Source organism: Cryptomeria japonica, chromosome 10, assembly GCF_030272615.1.
Source record: "Cryptomeria japonica chromosome 10, Sugi_1.0, whole genome shotgun sequence".
NCBI lineage: Eukaryota > Viridiplantae > Streptophyta > Pinopsida > Cupressales > Cupressaceae > Cryptomeria > Cryptomeria japonica.
In genome coordinates this window covers 488026061-488043569 of record NC_081414.1, presented here as the reverse complement: position 1 = coordinate 488043569, position 17509 = coordinate 488026061, and the positions used below count along the sequence as shown (strand labels likewise).

Sequence of the window (17509 nt, the reverse complement as noted above, 5' to 3'; positions counted from 1 at the left end):
AAAACTAACACAATTTTGAATCTTTTGTGCTCAAGGTGGTGGATAATAACTAGTTGGAGAGGGGTTAGTTATGGGGCATGCTTCAATTTGAATTTCAAAGTTTAAGGATCAAATTCATAATTGTAAATCTAAGCCACACTCATTTTTATGCTTGTAGAATTGATCTAGGCTAATAATTGGAAAGACTATAAATCAGATTTAGACTCTTTGGATGTGTGAGGTAAAAAACAATCAAGAATTAAGTAATTTACAGATTTTTATACATAAATATACCAGTTATACATTAATCATTACATTTAAAACAAACAAATCAAAATGAATTTAAAAGGAAGAAAGAAATTTGAGATTTAAATTCTGAAAATTATATTAAAATTTTAAAAATGATGTTTTGGACATTTCAAGTATATCTACATATAAGAAAATCTAAAATAATAAAACGATAAAAATTAACTCCAAAATAGAAGAACGAAACCCTAATTAACGGCCAAAATCAAGGATAGAAAGAAGACAAATAATTTTTCCGTTAAATAACGACGTCAATTGCGGCCGAAAAAGGGCAAGATAAAGCGTCCCGTCCATATCTCATGATCGTGTTGTGTGCGCCAAATTTGTTTTTCAGCTGGGGAATTAGACGCAGCCTTTTTAATGCTATGAAGGATCAGCCGTGCTCATACGACCAGGTTCTTTAATTCTTCTTTCAACATCAACTCCAACCTTTACATTTTAGGCTGAATTATGCTAAAATTCTCTGTTGAAAAGAAAAAACTTGCAAACATCTCCTTAACTATTTTTTCATTCCGCTTCAATCAAGCGTTTTTTAAAAGCATGATTGCCTGTTTTGTTGGGTTGAATGCCGAAATTGAAAAGAGAAATATAATAAAATGATTTTACGATTTCAATTGTTTGCGAATTCTGAAGATTGGATTATGTTGAGAGGAACAGAGTAGGCATCACTCGTGGAAAGATGTTTCTAATTTGTTGTGATAAGAATATTGGAATCGTTTTGAATTAATAGTCTGTGGGTTGCATTGATCAGCTCTTGATTATGGGTATCATGATTAAATTATTTATTAATTTATTAGGAACGGAGAGGCCGCAGGGTCAATTTTCATGAAGTATCATTTGAGCGCAAATTGTGTTGGGGCGGGGGGGGGGGGGGCGGTGAAACAGTGTCTCGGCTTACCCGTGAATGTGTTATTTTTGACCCCCAGTTATTAGAGATCTTATTATGAAATATAGTGTGATATATAAGGCTTCAATTCCCAAGAGAATTTGGTGAATGCATGCTGCCAATGGCACTGTTTAGGTACCCGTTAAGAGCTCACTTATGCAATGAAAACAGAGGCCTCAATTCCTGAGGGAAGTTTGCTGAATGTATGTTGCCAAGGTCATTATTAAGTCAAGACTGCACATATGGGTATACGTATTCAGGGTGCAAATAGGCATTTGGATGCTTTTCTCTACGCTGTATGCACACAATATGGGCTCCACTGTTAAACATCAAATTATACTTATATCCCTAGTATACAGGCTGGTCTAAACGACAATATCTGCTCCCTGTATAGGTGAATACCTTTCTTTCGCTTGTATGAAAATGTAGGGTTAATGGGGGTCAGTTGCTGGTTCTATATATGTGAACTATAAATAATAAGATCTTCTATAATCTTGGTCCACCATAGTTTAAATGGAGAATAACTGAAAAAATAGAATCTATAAATACACATAGATACAGAGAAAGAGCACATAGAAAGATAAAATGTTCCTGTCTCTTATTATTTTCTTCATTCCTCTTTTCTAGCCCCAAAGGTTGTCCTTATACAAATTATGTCTGCACATACAATATAGAGAATGTGAATTGTTTCTTATTAATGATTGTTACGGATTGATTTAAGTTCAATTGATTATGCTCATGTTTTGGTGCTTATAGAGTAAGGGTCTACATGAGGTGTGATTCGAATCCCAAGAAGACTCTAGTGGACGACACTCTAAATTGTTGACATATGGTGTGTTACAACGAGAAGCAAATATTATAAGAGAGGCAAACTGAGAAAACAGAGGATTGAGACTGCATGTACAAGTGTTTTGTACATGTATACTCTTCTGAGAGATGTTTGATTTCTTATCTTCTAGTTATGCCTATGGTATGAACACAAGTCTAGATGCTAATTGCAATTCTCTAGATCTGTGTTCTTTTTTTAGTTTCTAATTTATTTAAATTAGGTTATCACAAATGATCAAGTACCCTTATTTTTCACTATAGGGTCAGTGATAAAACTGTAGAATTATTTTTATGAGCTCGCAAGGGAATATTAAATCACTGTTTAGTGAAACTTCAAATGAGTGATGCAGATTAAAGCTAGAGAATAGAAGTGACCAATAGAATTTTTTTGAATTTTCAAGTTCCAATTTGTAAACATGCATAAAAAATAAATGAAAAGCCACTCGGGGCTGTTGATTCTTTGAAGAATGAGTGGCAAAGGTATACGCGTGAGATGTCCAAAAGATTCTGAAAGTTCTAATTTGAACTTTTGTGCAAACATGGAATTTCAAACTGAAAAGCAATTTGGAGTGCTTGTTTGTTGGAAGATGCGATCAATGACCATATTTTTCTTTTGGAAGCTTGGTTGGGGTTTCTATGCACATGCTTGTTCTTTCCTTCAAAGCTGGCATTGTCTTTGATTCTTCAAGGATGGAGGAGTAAGATATGCTATAATGAAAGAGGTTTGGATTACAAATCCATCCATATGCTCTCAAGGAGCTCTCACTTGGCAAATCAACCCAACCATTCAAAACTATTATTGCTAAGAATTTTTTTGCAACATATGCTGGCTGTAGTAGTAGAGGTGGCTTTCCTTGTGATCTCTTTGATCTTGTTATGAAAGGAAGCAAAGTGCGGAATAATGCTTCCAAATGCTAAATCTGACAAGAGAGATAATGCAAAACAATTCTTACAAACCCTTAGATTGTTACAGATTAGATACACACAAATTTCAAATTTCAACAAATAAGCACATAACACCAAATTTATGTGAAAAAACCCTTTTGGGAAAAAACCCACACTCCAAAACATAGAGCTCAATTGTATTATTAGTAACAACAATTACAATGCAAAGTACAAAGTCCATGCTCTTCCAGTAGTAGATACAACAACAGAGAATTCTAGAGCAATTTTAGTAGTGTAACGGTGTCTTAGAAAATAATCAACTTCTCTCATAAAATCAACTAAAGCACCAACATATATGTAGAGCTCAACACAAAGAGGTAGGCACCCATGGTTTCCAAAACTAACTTTCATGCCTAAGAGGTAAGTGGTGTCAAAAACATCTTGCTAATCCCATGATACGTTGCACATAGCAACTTCCAAAGCAAGAACACCTGTCTCATCCATGATGGTCATCTTTGCCAAATACAATGTAAGTTCAACATACAAATTACTATGATCAAGAATAGGCGCTTTCCTTACCTTTCACCACTTGTCAAAAGTGAACTCCACCATAAGTGCCAGTTGCTAAATGATAACTCCTCATGACCCTTCCACCGAACTAGTAACTGTCATAGTCAAAATGGAGACTTGTCATGGTCCCAACATAGCATCTTAAGACTAGTCCCCTACAAAATAGGAACTCCAAAAGTGGGTGCCAACTACCTAGAAAGTAGGAATCCATGTCATACACTCACCTTCCATGTAGGATGCCAACTCACCAAGAGGTCCTACAAAGATGACATTACATTAGGAAGTTAAAAACTTAGGATATAACAATATATGCAACAATTAAATTAAATAATTCAACATGTTACAACTCTAAGGTTGAGATGCCTTAATCCCAACATTCTCCCACTTGTCGAAGGCCTATCAAGAGTCACTCTCCATCATCCACTTAGGGCCCCAAGGCCCATAGGACTAACACACCACCTGAACTTCTCAGTGCATATGCAACATTCGCCAAAGTATTATCCTTTTCCATCTTTACCTTTGCATCTTCCACCATTTCATGAACAAAGTGAAACTGCACATCAATGTGCTTTGTTTTGGCATGGAAAGTGGGATTCTTTGCTAAACAAATAGCACTTTGGCTGTCACAACAGATAATAATGCTTCTTGCATCAAAACCAATATTAGAACACAATCTCTTAAGCTAAATGGCTTCCTTACAAGCATGAGTAGCTTCTATGTACTCTGCTTCCATAGTAGACAAAGTGACCACAACCACTTACTTATCCAACTAATAGCACCACCAAACATCAGGAACACATATCCATTGGTGGATCTTCTGTTGTCAATGTCACCCAATACTTCAACACTCTCTTAACTGCATCCCAATGCACCTGTCAAGGATTAGCCATAAACTGACTAAGGACTCCCATTGCTTGGGCAATGTCTAGCCTCGTACAGACCATAGCATACATCAACCTGCCACAACACTTGCATAAGGAACTCTAGTCATGTCCTCCATCTTAGTAGGAGATTTTGGACAATCCTCAATAGAAAGCTTTGTCCCCTATAACACTGGAACAAATAACTGTGGCACTTACACATGGACAAGCAAAAGACTTAACGTTGGTGAGACATCCCGACACAAAGGTACACTTAGAATAGTGAGACGACTCCGCTAAACCTAAGGTAGCAAATTAATAACTAGTGCATAGGCAAATGAGCCTATCACCATACACAAAATGAGGAATATAAACAATAATGAAGGGATCATTCATTTAAGTTTACTAAATAAAAATTCCGAGAAAGAAGGATGAAGGAGATATATTAAAAATTAAATATGTCTATTCTCTTTATCCATGGTTGGCTTGTTCAACTATTTCTTTAACAGCAACCTAATCACAGTTATACTTCTAACCTAGGGCATGCTGAAATGATGAACTTATCTGCAACACAAAAGTTGTTGTCCCAGGGATGAAGTTTGCTGATCCTAGAATGGTGTTCACAGCCTTCAAGAATAGTTCGCTGATCTTCAAATGATGACTGCTGCCACTTGAAACCAGTTTGTAGTCACTCAGTGGTGTTCGCTGTCTTCTCGATGATGGTTGCTGTCTTCAAGAAGAATTCGCTGATCTCTTAGAAGGATTCGTTGAATACTTAGATGACTTGCAGATTAGAGAAGTAATTCGCTTGAGTGTGTTGTGTCATACAATGATTGATAGCCTTGTATATATAGGAGACTTAGCTTTTTAATTCTCCCAAGTCGGCTTGCATGAAGAACATATTTAATTACAATTCAATGCTTTAAGGTTGGCACCAAAACTGAAATAGCCCTCACGTTACAAGTGATTTTAATATAGGTCAGCTCCAACACATTTTAATACAAGTTACATTCAATAGGTCTTGTCCTATCCGCAAGTTACATTATATAGGTCTTGCCCTATCCACAAGTTACATTATATAGGTCTTGCCCAATATTCATAGCAAGCTATAATTACATGTAATCCGAACTTAGCTATAATTTCAACAAAGTTGAGGGTGCTCTTTTGGAATAAGTCCATCTCTATTACTCGTGGAAGCCTGATTTTATAACTGAAGTATATTCTTTGAAAACCATCCCAGATATTCTGATCAAAGCCTATGGATTGTGGGATCATTGCTTGGCAAAATGCATCTTAGATTTGTGACTAAAATCTCTGCGTAGAATACACATAATGGATTTGCTGAAGGATGACACCAGTAAAAAAGAATGTTTGTCAATCCAAATGCTTTCATGTGGAGATTATTCATCACAAAAGCCAAAACAAAAACATTGGATTACTACTTGTTAATTAAGAAGAAGGCACTACAAAAGAGTGTAGGTTGCTTGCAAATGCCATGTAACAAAGCAAGAAATATGTTTCAAAAAGAGCCCATGGATGCTGCAAACATACTGAAGCTTTAAAGGCAAAGCACATATGAGGGGAGAAGGCTTACAAGTTACATGTCATTATTTGCTGAGCTGTGATGTGCCTGTGTTAGTAAACTGCACTTTTGGGTCTCCCATCATCTAAAGAAGCTGTTGTAGTTACATCTGCATGTGCAGCTATTTGTTTTATTGAAGAATGAAAGAAGAGGTCTTATTTTGTTACATATGAACAACAACAACAACCGGTCTATGTGTGTGGGCTTTTTAATTCATAGGTAAGGTTTCAGTTTAAGCAAAAAGGTGCATTTGTAAGTGGATTGTGTCCATTGTTTCTTGGAAAGCGTCTGAGGTTAAGCATAGGATTGAATTATTACTTATTTGGATTCCATATGTAGTCTGCTCTATCAGAATATCCTAACACCCCGATTTTCCTCTTTCCCAACAAAAATTAAACTAGAAATGCTTCTTAAACACCCAAGTGTCTATCCAAAGAAAGAATGAAAGAAAGAAATTATATTAATGTCCATGAATGATTAAGAACAGGTTAAAGGGACTAGAATGTACAATTATTACAATAGCAAAGAACTAGAGCAAAAGGGGATCATAGACTTGAAACAAATACAATAAAGCAAGAAAAGTAGGAAAAGCAAACAAATAGACAAATGGGGGTTAACCTTAAGAACGACAACCTTCAACCTAGTGCAACTATAGAAATGGGACTCGGACTCGGCAAGGCCGACCCGGACTCGGAGTCAAACTCGGCTTCAGACTCAGTTGGACTCGGGAAAGTGAAAAACTCAAGAAATTTAGAGATTTTAAAAGATTTAAAATTTGTTTCATGCACCCTTTATTGAATACACCTTAAAGATACAACAACATCATCAAACTCGACTCATTTGATTACATACACAAGCATACATCAATCACATAACAATAAACGCAAATTGTAGGTGAAGGAAATAACAAACATAGATTTATAAATATTGTCAAATGTATACAATATTACAAAACTCATGGAATAAAAAATCCATGTTATCATATGATCATCATCAAATGTTCCATACAAATACCAAAGGTAAATGCAACTACAAGCCTATGGCTCAGAGGAGCCTGCACCCTCCGGCCCCGGCCCCCTGCGAAGGCATCTAAGGCAGGTCCTGGATGATTTGACATCCATAGCCGCTCCCCGTGACACCATGCCATCCTCACCAACATCAAGAACATCTATGTCACTATCTACCTCTGAATCTCCTGTCTCTACTCGTTCTCTCCACTCCTCTGCCATGGCTACAGTCTCAGCCTCTATATCTACCTGGTCGATCCAATCAGTGTCAGACTCGGAGGTTAAATTTTCCCTACTTCTATCGATGCAGTTTCCCCCCATATTTTTCAACGAGGGTTTGGGGGCAGCGCCCCCATGGTGGGGTCAAGGGGCATCGCCCCTTGTGCGCTCCCTCGCGATACAGGGCGGGGTCGAGGGGCAGTGCCCCTTGCACGCAAAAAATACTTTTATTATTTAGTAAAGGCATCAGGTGTTATTTTTCTATTGGCTGACATGTTGTAACCCTAATATTTCTCATTCTCAGGTGGAGGTTGTAGTGAACAAAGACAAGATTATTCATTTTAAAAAAACTTTAAAAAATGCATTTTTTTGGCCAGACTCGGGGGGCATGAATCGTACTTGGACTCGCCGAGTTTGGCAAGTCCTTGACGATTTTCCAATCTATGAGTGCAAGTATAAATAGATGTGCAAGGGTAGGACCTCATAAACTAGTGGAAGCAAATGAAGAACACCTCGGTAGGGAACAGAGAGCATTAGATGTCTATATTCTAGAACACACAAGAGGAGCCAATGATATTATTCTCACTCACTATAGGACTACCAATTTAGAGTTTAAGAGTGCTTGTTGAGAAAGTGTCATGTCCCCATCCTTAACCCAATAATCGGATTAACAATTGTATATAGTACTAATATTTAACTGTATATTTATAACAAACATAACATAAGGCATCGTGGAAAATCGTCTTATTACATAAGACTTCACAATCTTCATATCAAGCCTACAAGTGAAACATAGAGACTAAGATGAAGTGGTGAAGACAAGGAATTGTTATCCACCCATTCCCATGAGCAAGGAATGAAAACTGGAGAACGTACTGAATCGGTGACCATAATACTGATGTCACACAAGTACTCATGAAGGTCTCGTAGGCAAAACCTTATTGGCATAACAATGAATACTTATCATACCTGAAGGTAATTCCTATTGGCTACATCCTATTGATTAAGCCATTAGCAAACACATAGTTAGTGGCAGACCAGATGCCTTTGCAACCATGAATTATTAATGCATGCATTAAAAGAGAGCAGCGGTCTTATTGCAAGGCAGCAATCTAGATAGTATTAATAATGAAGACCAATTGCTACGATGGTTATATTTAACAAAGACAATTAATGAAGGTGCGGCGATTGTTATACTAATCACAAATTAGCAACGGTTACGAAAAGGTATCCCTATGGTAGCGATTCACAAATAAAATTGTATTTATCAAGAGACGTCACCTTTTAGGGGGTTGTGTGGTTAGAAGAGACACAAGTAAAGGCATCGATCAAGGAGAAGACAGCAGTTTGGTAATGATATCAACTGCAGTATAGATCGATCATAATAAGAACAGCTGGACTGATTTATTGGCAGTCCTTAGTTTATATCAACATTATTGGTAGCAGCAGATTGATATGCTGTATCCTACCCCTGGAATTAACGTTTATTTATGATTTTGCACAATGAATACTGTTAGGAGTAATAGACCAATACATGGCATGCACTAATAAGCTATTCCAATTATTCCTACAGATGTATATCTGTATATATAGAGTGAGATAATATCAATAAGATTTATAATCATATCCGAAATATAAGTGAAAGAATATATATATATATATATATATATATATATATATATATATATATATATATATATATATATATATATATATATATATATATATATATAATGTCTCAATCAGAAAAAATAACAATATTAGATTGTAAATCAGAAAGAACTCTTAGGATAATAAACATTAAGAAGAATATGTAAATACAATTTCATTCTTGCTGCTATCATCAGTATTTTAGAAGATGGGGATGGGATGTACCAAAGAGGGGCAGTCTAAATCCAAGCAATAGGTTAAGTCCCAAGATAGGGTGGGGATCAGCGACCCATAAGCCTTGAGGGTATAGACCCAAGATAGGTAAGGGCTTGGATCTGTAAACTTTGAGGGAACCTATTGTATTGGTCTCTAAGCGCTTTGGTAACATACATAGACCCTTCTCCCTTAAAACTGAAGCAGTAGCAGGGTCTGATATCTATACTAAGAACAAGGAATGATGAAATTAATCATCTAATGAGGAAAATAAATAAGCACTTGTTAATAACTAATAAATTGAAGAATATCAATGACTGGCTTCATGATTAGTCTCTCAATCAATTTTAGTATATTGAAATAGATTAATTATGTTAATTAGGTAGGGGACATTACAGAAAGACTAGAAGGGGATTGGAACAGACGATCCTAGGAGGCAGTCAATTCTTTAGAGAACCTCCTGCAACTCTTGAGGCCTAAGATTATTGGTGGTAGAAATAAAGTGGTAATGTAAGCTTGCACCGAAGATTTGTGCTGTGAAAGAGGGATGTTAGAGGGTCCCTATTGTTGAGAAGAGATGGAGTCACAACCATTAGAATGAGAGCTAGGGAATTGTGGAGTCCTAATCATAGTAGACTGCAAGGATGAGCATTGCCTCACTGATCTGTTTCCATCTGTACATGAATCATTAGTATTCAAAGGACACTTAATGCGTTTAACATTTTTGGTGACCTCACAAAGAAAAAGGACCAAGCATCCCTAATTAGAGTAGCATATCAAAGATGATAGATAACCACTAGAATCTTTGTATAAAACATGATTTACCTCCCATGAATTTTTTAGTAGAGTGGGTACCACAAAATAAAATGCTTCTTGCTCTCTACCTTTTGGAGAGGGAAGGTGGCAAACCCTTTCATTTTGTAAAATATGGTGGTCAGTCTCAATTTGAAGTTGATTGAAGCCCACCCGTAACTAGCCAAGGGGAATTTCCAAACCATGAAGACTAATGATGCCAAAGCTAGTTTGGCTAAATAATGGTCTCATTTGGAATTTGTAAGAAGTGCTTGACATAGAATGCTAGTTTTGGGGCTGAGAGAATTCAAAGGGGAGGCCCAAGTAAGCTAGAGGTATTGACGATACATTTTGTCTTTGATGGATCAATTGAGCATCTATTTCCACACAAGAAGGCAACAAGGGCTCACAAGGACTACTTGAAAGGAGGTAGCTCATTCAAAGAAATGCCTATAAATTGGAAGAGCAAACAAACCTTAGAGGACCAACAACGATGATTCCTAGAGGGGACCAAAAAGGCAGTCTTCTTTGAGGAGTAGAGTGCCAACAAAAAGACACTTCCCATTGAATGTTCCCTTTTCAAAATGGGATTATAATAATAAATTAAAATAGCAAAAAATAAAAAATAAAATATAATATAATTATAAAGTATAAAATTGAAGTTTAATTTTATCAAAGTTCAAGGGGCATGTGAGGAAGCATGACTATTGAAGGAAAAAGATATATAAGAGATACCGAACAAGGAGAAGTAACCACCATATGAAGAATACATCTTTTATCATCTGATTATTCTTTGGAGCCTGGACTGCGGTTTCTTTTAACTTGAGGATGAAAACCCCCATTGCAGGAATTGAAGGATTGAAACCAACAATTTTGTTAAGGGTGATTTCACATGGAAATCACTATTGTGCTAAGTTGACTGATCTTCTAGTAGACAGTATTAAAATTTCAAGTTGATAAAATTTGCTGTTTAGCAGCAAATCTGGTTGCTATCTTTAAAATATATGTTTAATTGTGCAAATTTGATACACAAACAAATGGTATTAGACAAATATCAAGAGAAAACGCCTTTGGGGAAAGTTCTTACAGATAAATTTGAAAAGAAAATCGATACAACGATAGATATGTTGGGTCCAATGCTCCATTTGAAGCAAAATAATATGAATGCTTTCAGAAATCAGAGAGAAAAAGTTCATGTGAGGAAATCACAAAGCCCAATACAAGATGATATTCACACTATGTATGAACATATTATAAAAATCTTCTCACCAAAATTTTAAAGGCCATGTCTTTCTCAAATTTCATAAGTATAAAGAGTGTAAAATAGGTTAACTCGAATTTTGCCGATCCTCCTACCATATCACTTAATGCACAGTCTAAAACGAATGTTCCTGGTACAGTTATGTGCCAATAACTGTGATTAGCACTCCTATTATACCTAATAGGAACTCATATGCACTCAAGTTCAAGATTTGGCAGGAGTTTGGAGCAATACTTCTAGAAATAGCATTAGGATTGATGTTTTGAAGTCAAAGAATGCACAAGTTCCAATTCAATTGCAATGTGCTCCCTCAGCAACTGTACATTCCTTTTTTCATGATTGGCTTATCAGGGAGTCTCAAATTGTGGATGGGGACCATCATTTATCAAAAGGGCAATTCCAGGCATCCAATTCTATGTCAACATCTTCTATAGGCAGGTCTTTTTCCATAGCTGATCATTATAATATTAGATCTCAGCAATTTGTTGGTCCCTAGAGAGCAATGGGGCCTAACTAGGAATGGAAGTTAAAATCAACTAATCAGATTGCAAGCATTAGTCCTAGAATAATAGATATTTCAAGTTAATATCATATGCTGTATATCAGCAGATCGGATTGCTATCTTTAAAAGAGATATTTAATGTGCAATTTTGATTAATTACTGGATATACTAATTGGAAAAAGTGTAGTTTTTGGTGTGCATGTTATTGTATAGAAATTAAAATTAAAACTGGATTGGATATTAGAAAAATATTCCCCTTGGGATATTAGAAATTCAAATGGGACGTTACATCCCACAAGAGAAAGTAGAACTACCCATGGATTTAAGCCTTATCACAAGATCCTAAGCTAGGTCCCCAAACCTTGACACTGAACAACACTATGGGGTTAGTCATAGTGTCAAAGAGGTGCATCTTTAAAGGAATATCTTGCAAATGTACCTAAAAACATTGGTTCTCAAGAATGGAGAGCAAGCCATATCCACTGTCGAGACTAGATTGAGAGGCTAGCCTTAGACTTAGGAGTAGTGAACTTAACTCCTAGATAACTATGAGAAGTGGTGACATCCACTAGGCCCACTTTGTAGAGGAAACAAAACTTGGAAAGGACATCCTTGGTGCTATTCAAGACCTAAAGTTGACCACAAGTTGGCAAAGATCACAAAGCTTAGAAAGGGCACCAAGCTGCCTTTGTAGGTGGTCATGAGAACGAGAAAATATATCCCTTGATAAAACCTTCCATCAATCATACTTATATTTTTTTGATTAAAAAAACTTAGGATATATTTGCAAGGCATCTACATGCCATTCTAACAATAAATTTCCCTTTTCCTTGCGAAAAACCCAAAATTTGCATTATAAAATCTTTGAAGAAAAATCACTACTTTTCTTACATACTTCATTAAAGGTATGCTTTTATTTGTAAATGTTTTCCCATCATTCTAGGGGCACCTCATCTCCTGTTCTAGAACTTTTTGTTGTTGTTAACAATTCACTTTGTTAACTATCAAGCAATACAAGATGAGGCCAAAAACCTTTGATTTTGTTTGTGAGGTACTAGAAGTTTGAGATATCAACTCCGGATGCTTTGACACACAAAGTAGTGGTTTAAAGAATCATATGTGAAAGATGCTCGAGATTGATCCATAAAAAGGAGGGATATTATTCACACAAGCTCATCAACAACAAATACTTGAGTGCATTATCTCTTAATACATCTTGACACCTACCTTTACCATCTATGATGGCTTACAAACATCAAAATGGTATGAAAAGTACAACATAACAAAGAGCTACATATTAAAGAGTTTCAACCAAGACAATTAAAGTCCTTATGTTCGATAACTTGAATTATTCTATAGCATTGCACAAATCATAGAGCAGTTCAAACTACAAACTTTGAAAGCATATAAAACAAATACACAAATAATTACACCTTCAAGTCAGTTTTTCATTATCTTCAAAAATTTACAAGGAAACCTGTGCAAGCTATTCACCAAATAGCTGCACAGTAATTTATCACTGTGTATATTTCTTCTATCTTGTGCCTATATTTATAGTATTATACTATTTAGCCAAAATCTAATCTTCAAAGAGCTCCTTATTTCTTGCAAGAGATGAGCTGGAAGATTAGTTTAAATCATTAATGTACATCTACACTTTATTAGACTTGATTAGCTAATTAAAAGACTTTCACATTTTACTAAAAGTGAAATGCAAAATAGAATAACTTGAACCACTTCCAACATGTTCACGCTAAACTTGTGTGGAAGTTCCTATCTGAGCTAAAAGCTGAACACATATCACCATAATGTGGAATAAACATGATAGACAAGCATAATTTTAGAAAACATGTTTACCTAGAGAAAACCCTCTTCAATTGAAAATTCCAATCTAGGAAACAAACATTTCTCATTCAACTGTGTATAGAAAAAGTACAAGTAGTATACAATGGTCAACTTGACCTTAACAAGCTCCTATGTTCCTCAAGAGCTTTGACCTTAACAAGCTCCTATGTCACTTAAGAGCTCTAAATTACTCACATACACTTTTCATGATGTCTCTACACACCATAAACAAGAATGTTTAACCATCTCCTAGGCATCTACAAAGTTAATAACAACTCCTTGATTCCCAATGATAGAAAACATAAGATCATTGCCAAAAAAGACAAAAAACACTTGCTAGTTCATTTCTGAATGCTTTGTTCATGTACATGACTGTTTAACTTTTTCAATAGTTAAATTTGTTGTAAAATAAACTATTTGCCCCTTTCATTGGTTGCAAATTCGCTAGGGCAAATGCCCGTACACTAGGTTTGAATTAGGGTTTGTTAGTGTGACTACTTTTACTTGCACTTTCAAAGGCCATAATTATTGTATTCAAACTCAAAATTAGTTGCCTTTTGTTTTAATTGCAGTATTTTTCAAGGGCTATTTGGATATGCAATCAAATTCTTCTTTTGGTTCCATCTTCACATTCACTTTTCTAGTTTTCCCTTGGAACATAGTTGCATTTATGAGGTCCTGAATGAGGTGAATCAATCTTGAAAGTTGTCTCATTGGCCAGTCAAACAACTCTAAACCTCCATAAGTATGAAACAAATAGGCCACTAATTAGAAACATCCTTGTTACATTGGCTTGATGGCAAACTACTCCATTGACTACTTGGCAACACTTTGTGAGCTATAATGACATACCTGTTGTGACCATTTCACACATCGCCCCATTTAATATGGGGACCCCCTCTTTTCGCTCGTTTTTGCTCGCCTTTCGCTTTGCTTTTTAGGTTTTTGGTAGTTTGTCAGTTGTCTGGATTTAGGGTCAAGCCTTAGGGTTTCCTTTTCGATCTTTTCAGGCCAGAGTCTAGTCAGTCTTGAGAGCTTTTTTTTGTAGGATGCAATTTTGAATGAAATGAATTCGCCAGAGTGGTCTATTTTCAATTGGAATTTTGAGTGCCGAGTCTTAATTTGTCTAAGTGTTGATGATGAAAATGTGATTTTGTCCAATTGAGTGATTTTGACCAAATTTTGAGTTTTTTGATATTTGATCCCGGGCATGGGAAATGATTTGTTTTTGCCTTGTGAAGTGATTAAATTTGTGAAATCATGATATTTTGGCCTGTAGGAGCAAAATCGCTCCTGTCCCTCAGTGAAGGACCGGAGCTCGTTTTCAAAAATCTTACTATCTCTGCAGGACCAACATGAATTTCGAATTGGAAGTGGTAAAGAAAGGCGTGATCTTTCCGTTGAATATAAATTGAAGAATTTCACGAACACAGAAATGCCTCAGGAAGCAAAATCGCTCCTGTCCCTCAATGAAGGACTGGAGCTCAAAATCAAATATTGCTTTGTCCTTGCAGGATTTTAACAACTTGACAATTTGAAGAGATCAAAGGAGATGCATTTTATCAATTGAATATAATTTGAAGGCACAAACATGAAGAAAGTGGACCAAATTGCAAAAATCGCTCCTGTCCCTCAGTCAGGGACCAGGGCGAAATCCATTGTAGCTCCCGTCCCTCTCCCAGGGACCAAAGCGAAATTCTTCATGAGGCATGTCTTAGGCAAAGATCAAGCAAGTTTTATGTTTGATGGCAAGAAAGGAGGTGAATTGAACCCGTTGAAGACAAATTGAAGATTACAAAACATCTACAAGGGACCCAAATGCCTAAGTTTGCTCCTGTCCCTCAGTCAGGGACCAGAGCGATTTTTACCTTAGACAAATTTCTTGCCAAGTGAGAGCAAATTCCAAGGCATGGATGAATGAAACGGAGCACTACAAGACCATTGAAGATAATTTTTGAAGTTAGCAAAGTGAGATGAAGCCTACAAGAGCAAGATCGTTCCTGTCCCTCAGTCAGGGACCAGGGCGATATGATGGTTATATTGCCTTTCCTCCAAGTTCAAGACACTCCAAGACGAAGTACAAGGTGGTGAGGACGTTTTAAGGCATCTCAATGAAGAACGAAGTATCCAAGGTCGCCAATGTTGAAGGAATTACACCAAGACACCCAGTTCGCTCCTGTCCCTCAGGCAGGGACCAGAGCGAAAGTATTCAAATGAGGCTAAATTTGGGTTGCTATTCACATTTTGAATGTTTGAAAGAAAGTAAAAGATATTGTTTTGCACTTCGAAGATAATTGCAAGTTAGTATGATGAAGATTTTGCACTAAAATACCCTAGTTCGCTCCTGTCCCTCAGGCAGGGACCAGAGCGAAATTTTCATGAGGGCTTAGATTTTGAAAGTGGATCGCGTATCAAGTGGCCAAGAAGGACCAAAGGACTTCATTTTACACGATGAAAGCAATAGCAAGTTGATCAAAGCAAGCATGAGCTTAAGACATTGAAGTTCGCTCCTGTCCCTCAGTCAGGGACCAGAGCGATATTTATTATATTGGCCAAATCCTTCCAAAATCACGTTAAGTCAAGGTTGTGCAAGGTGGTAAAAGGTCTAAGGTATCTTAAGAAGGTGATATACAAAGGTTTCAAACGTCAAACGACTATCAATTGAGCTAAGGAAGCTATATCGCTCCTGTCCTTCAGGCAAGGACCAGAGCGATTTTCATTAAATCCTTCATTTTCCTTCAAAATCAAGACAAGGCAAGGATAGGCAAGATCAAAAACATCATTTAGGAAGCAATGAATGAAGATCAAAGGTTGAAAGATGACAAGTTTTGACAAGAACATGGAGATCGCTCCTGTCCCTCACCAAGGGACCAGGACGATAATCCCCCAAACATCTATATGCCTTGTGGAAGTCAAGTGAAACAAGCGTAGAATAAGGAAGTGATGTTATTTTTCGCCTTATAAAGAGGATTGGTGATTAAAGAAGCGAGATCAAGGAGAGAAACACCAGGATCGCTCCTGTCCCTCACCAAGGGACCAGGGCGATATTTGCTAAAACACTTGTTATCCTTCGAAGATCATGTCAAAACAAAGTTGCAAAGGGTTTAAAACGTCGTTTGGAAGGCAATGAACGAGAAGTTAAAGGTTAAGTACAAAGAATGTTGGCTAAAACACAAGGATCGCTCCTGTCCCTCTCCAAGGGACCAGGGCGATAATCCTCCAAACATCGAATATGCCTTGTAGAAGCCAAGTAAAACAAGCATGGAGTAAAGAAACAATGTTATTACTTGCTATATGATGGAGATTGGAGATCGAACAAGCAAGATCAAGGAAAAAACATCTAGATCGCTCCTGTCCCTCTCCAAGGGACCAGGGCGATATCACATCTAAAGGACATTCGTTTTCAAAGTCAAGTCACTCAAGGTCGAAATTCCTAGCAAAGAATGCCAATTCCAACGTAAGGATGGAGACTTTGAACGTCAAAAGTGCAAGAATCCAGGCTAAATTGAGATTTCGCTCCTGTCCCTCAGTCAGGGACCAGAGCGTGAGGTTTGAATCTTCCCACTTCTTCAAATTTTGGCGTTAACAAGCATTTTTGAATTTATGTAAATGCTAAAAATCGATAAAGTTTGAAAATTCAATTAAATTAGCATTTAAAATATAGCGCAAAATATTAATTAATTATTTTGGCCTTGTAAAAAATCGAATTTGTTAAATTAAAAAACAAAGGCATTTAATAATTAATTATTAATTAATTAAAAATCAAATGGAGCGCTTGGATTGAAAGGTCGGCCTTTATTATTTATTTAAAAATCGTTTTAATTACCTTATTTTTACAAAGTCGGCCTAAGGTAATTGTGAGAGGTGAGCGCTTATAAAAGGGAGGTGAAAGGTTTCATTTTCACATTATCATTTTATCATTTCACATGCGATTTGAGGAAGACAAGAGAGGTGCGAATTGTATTCAAGGTGGTGCGAAGTATTATTCAAGGTGGTGCGAATTTGAAGTTTGAATTAAGGCGAGCTTGCCAAAGACCACATCAAAGACATCTCCAAGGGTGGCGAAATTGATAAGAAAGACGTTCACTTGAAGATCACGTGGAAAAGACTATCTAACGTTAATT

At 36.6% G+C, this 17509-nt stretch overlaps 1 protein-coding gene across 4 annotated transcripts in view; it reads left to right on the top strand.

The window, feature by feature from the left end:
• Positions 1-522: 522 nt before the first annotated feature.
• LOC131039413 (uncharacterized) overlaps positions 523-17509 on the top strand; it is a 64877-nt gene continuing 47890 nt past the window's right edge. For all 4 annotated transcript variants that reach the window (XM_057972164.2, XM_057972163.2, XM_057972162.2 and 1 more), the window contains exon 1: positions 523-680. In XM_057972164.2, coding sequence (XP_057828147.1) covers positions 585-680 — 96 coding nt within the window. In that variant the 5' untranslated portion in view covers positions 523-584. The remainder of the gene's footprint in view (positions 681-17509) is intronic.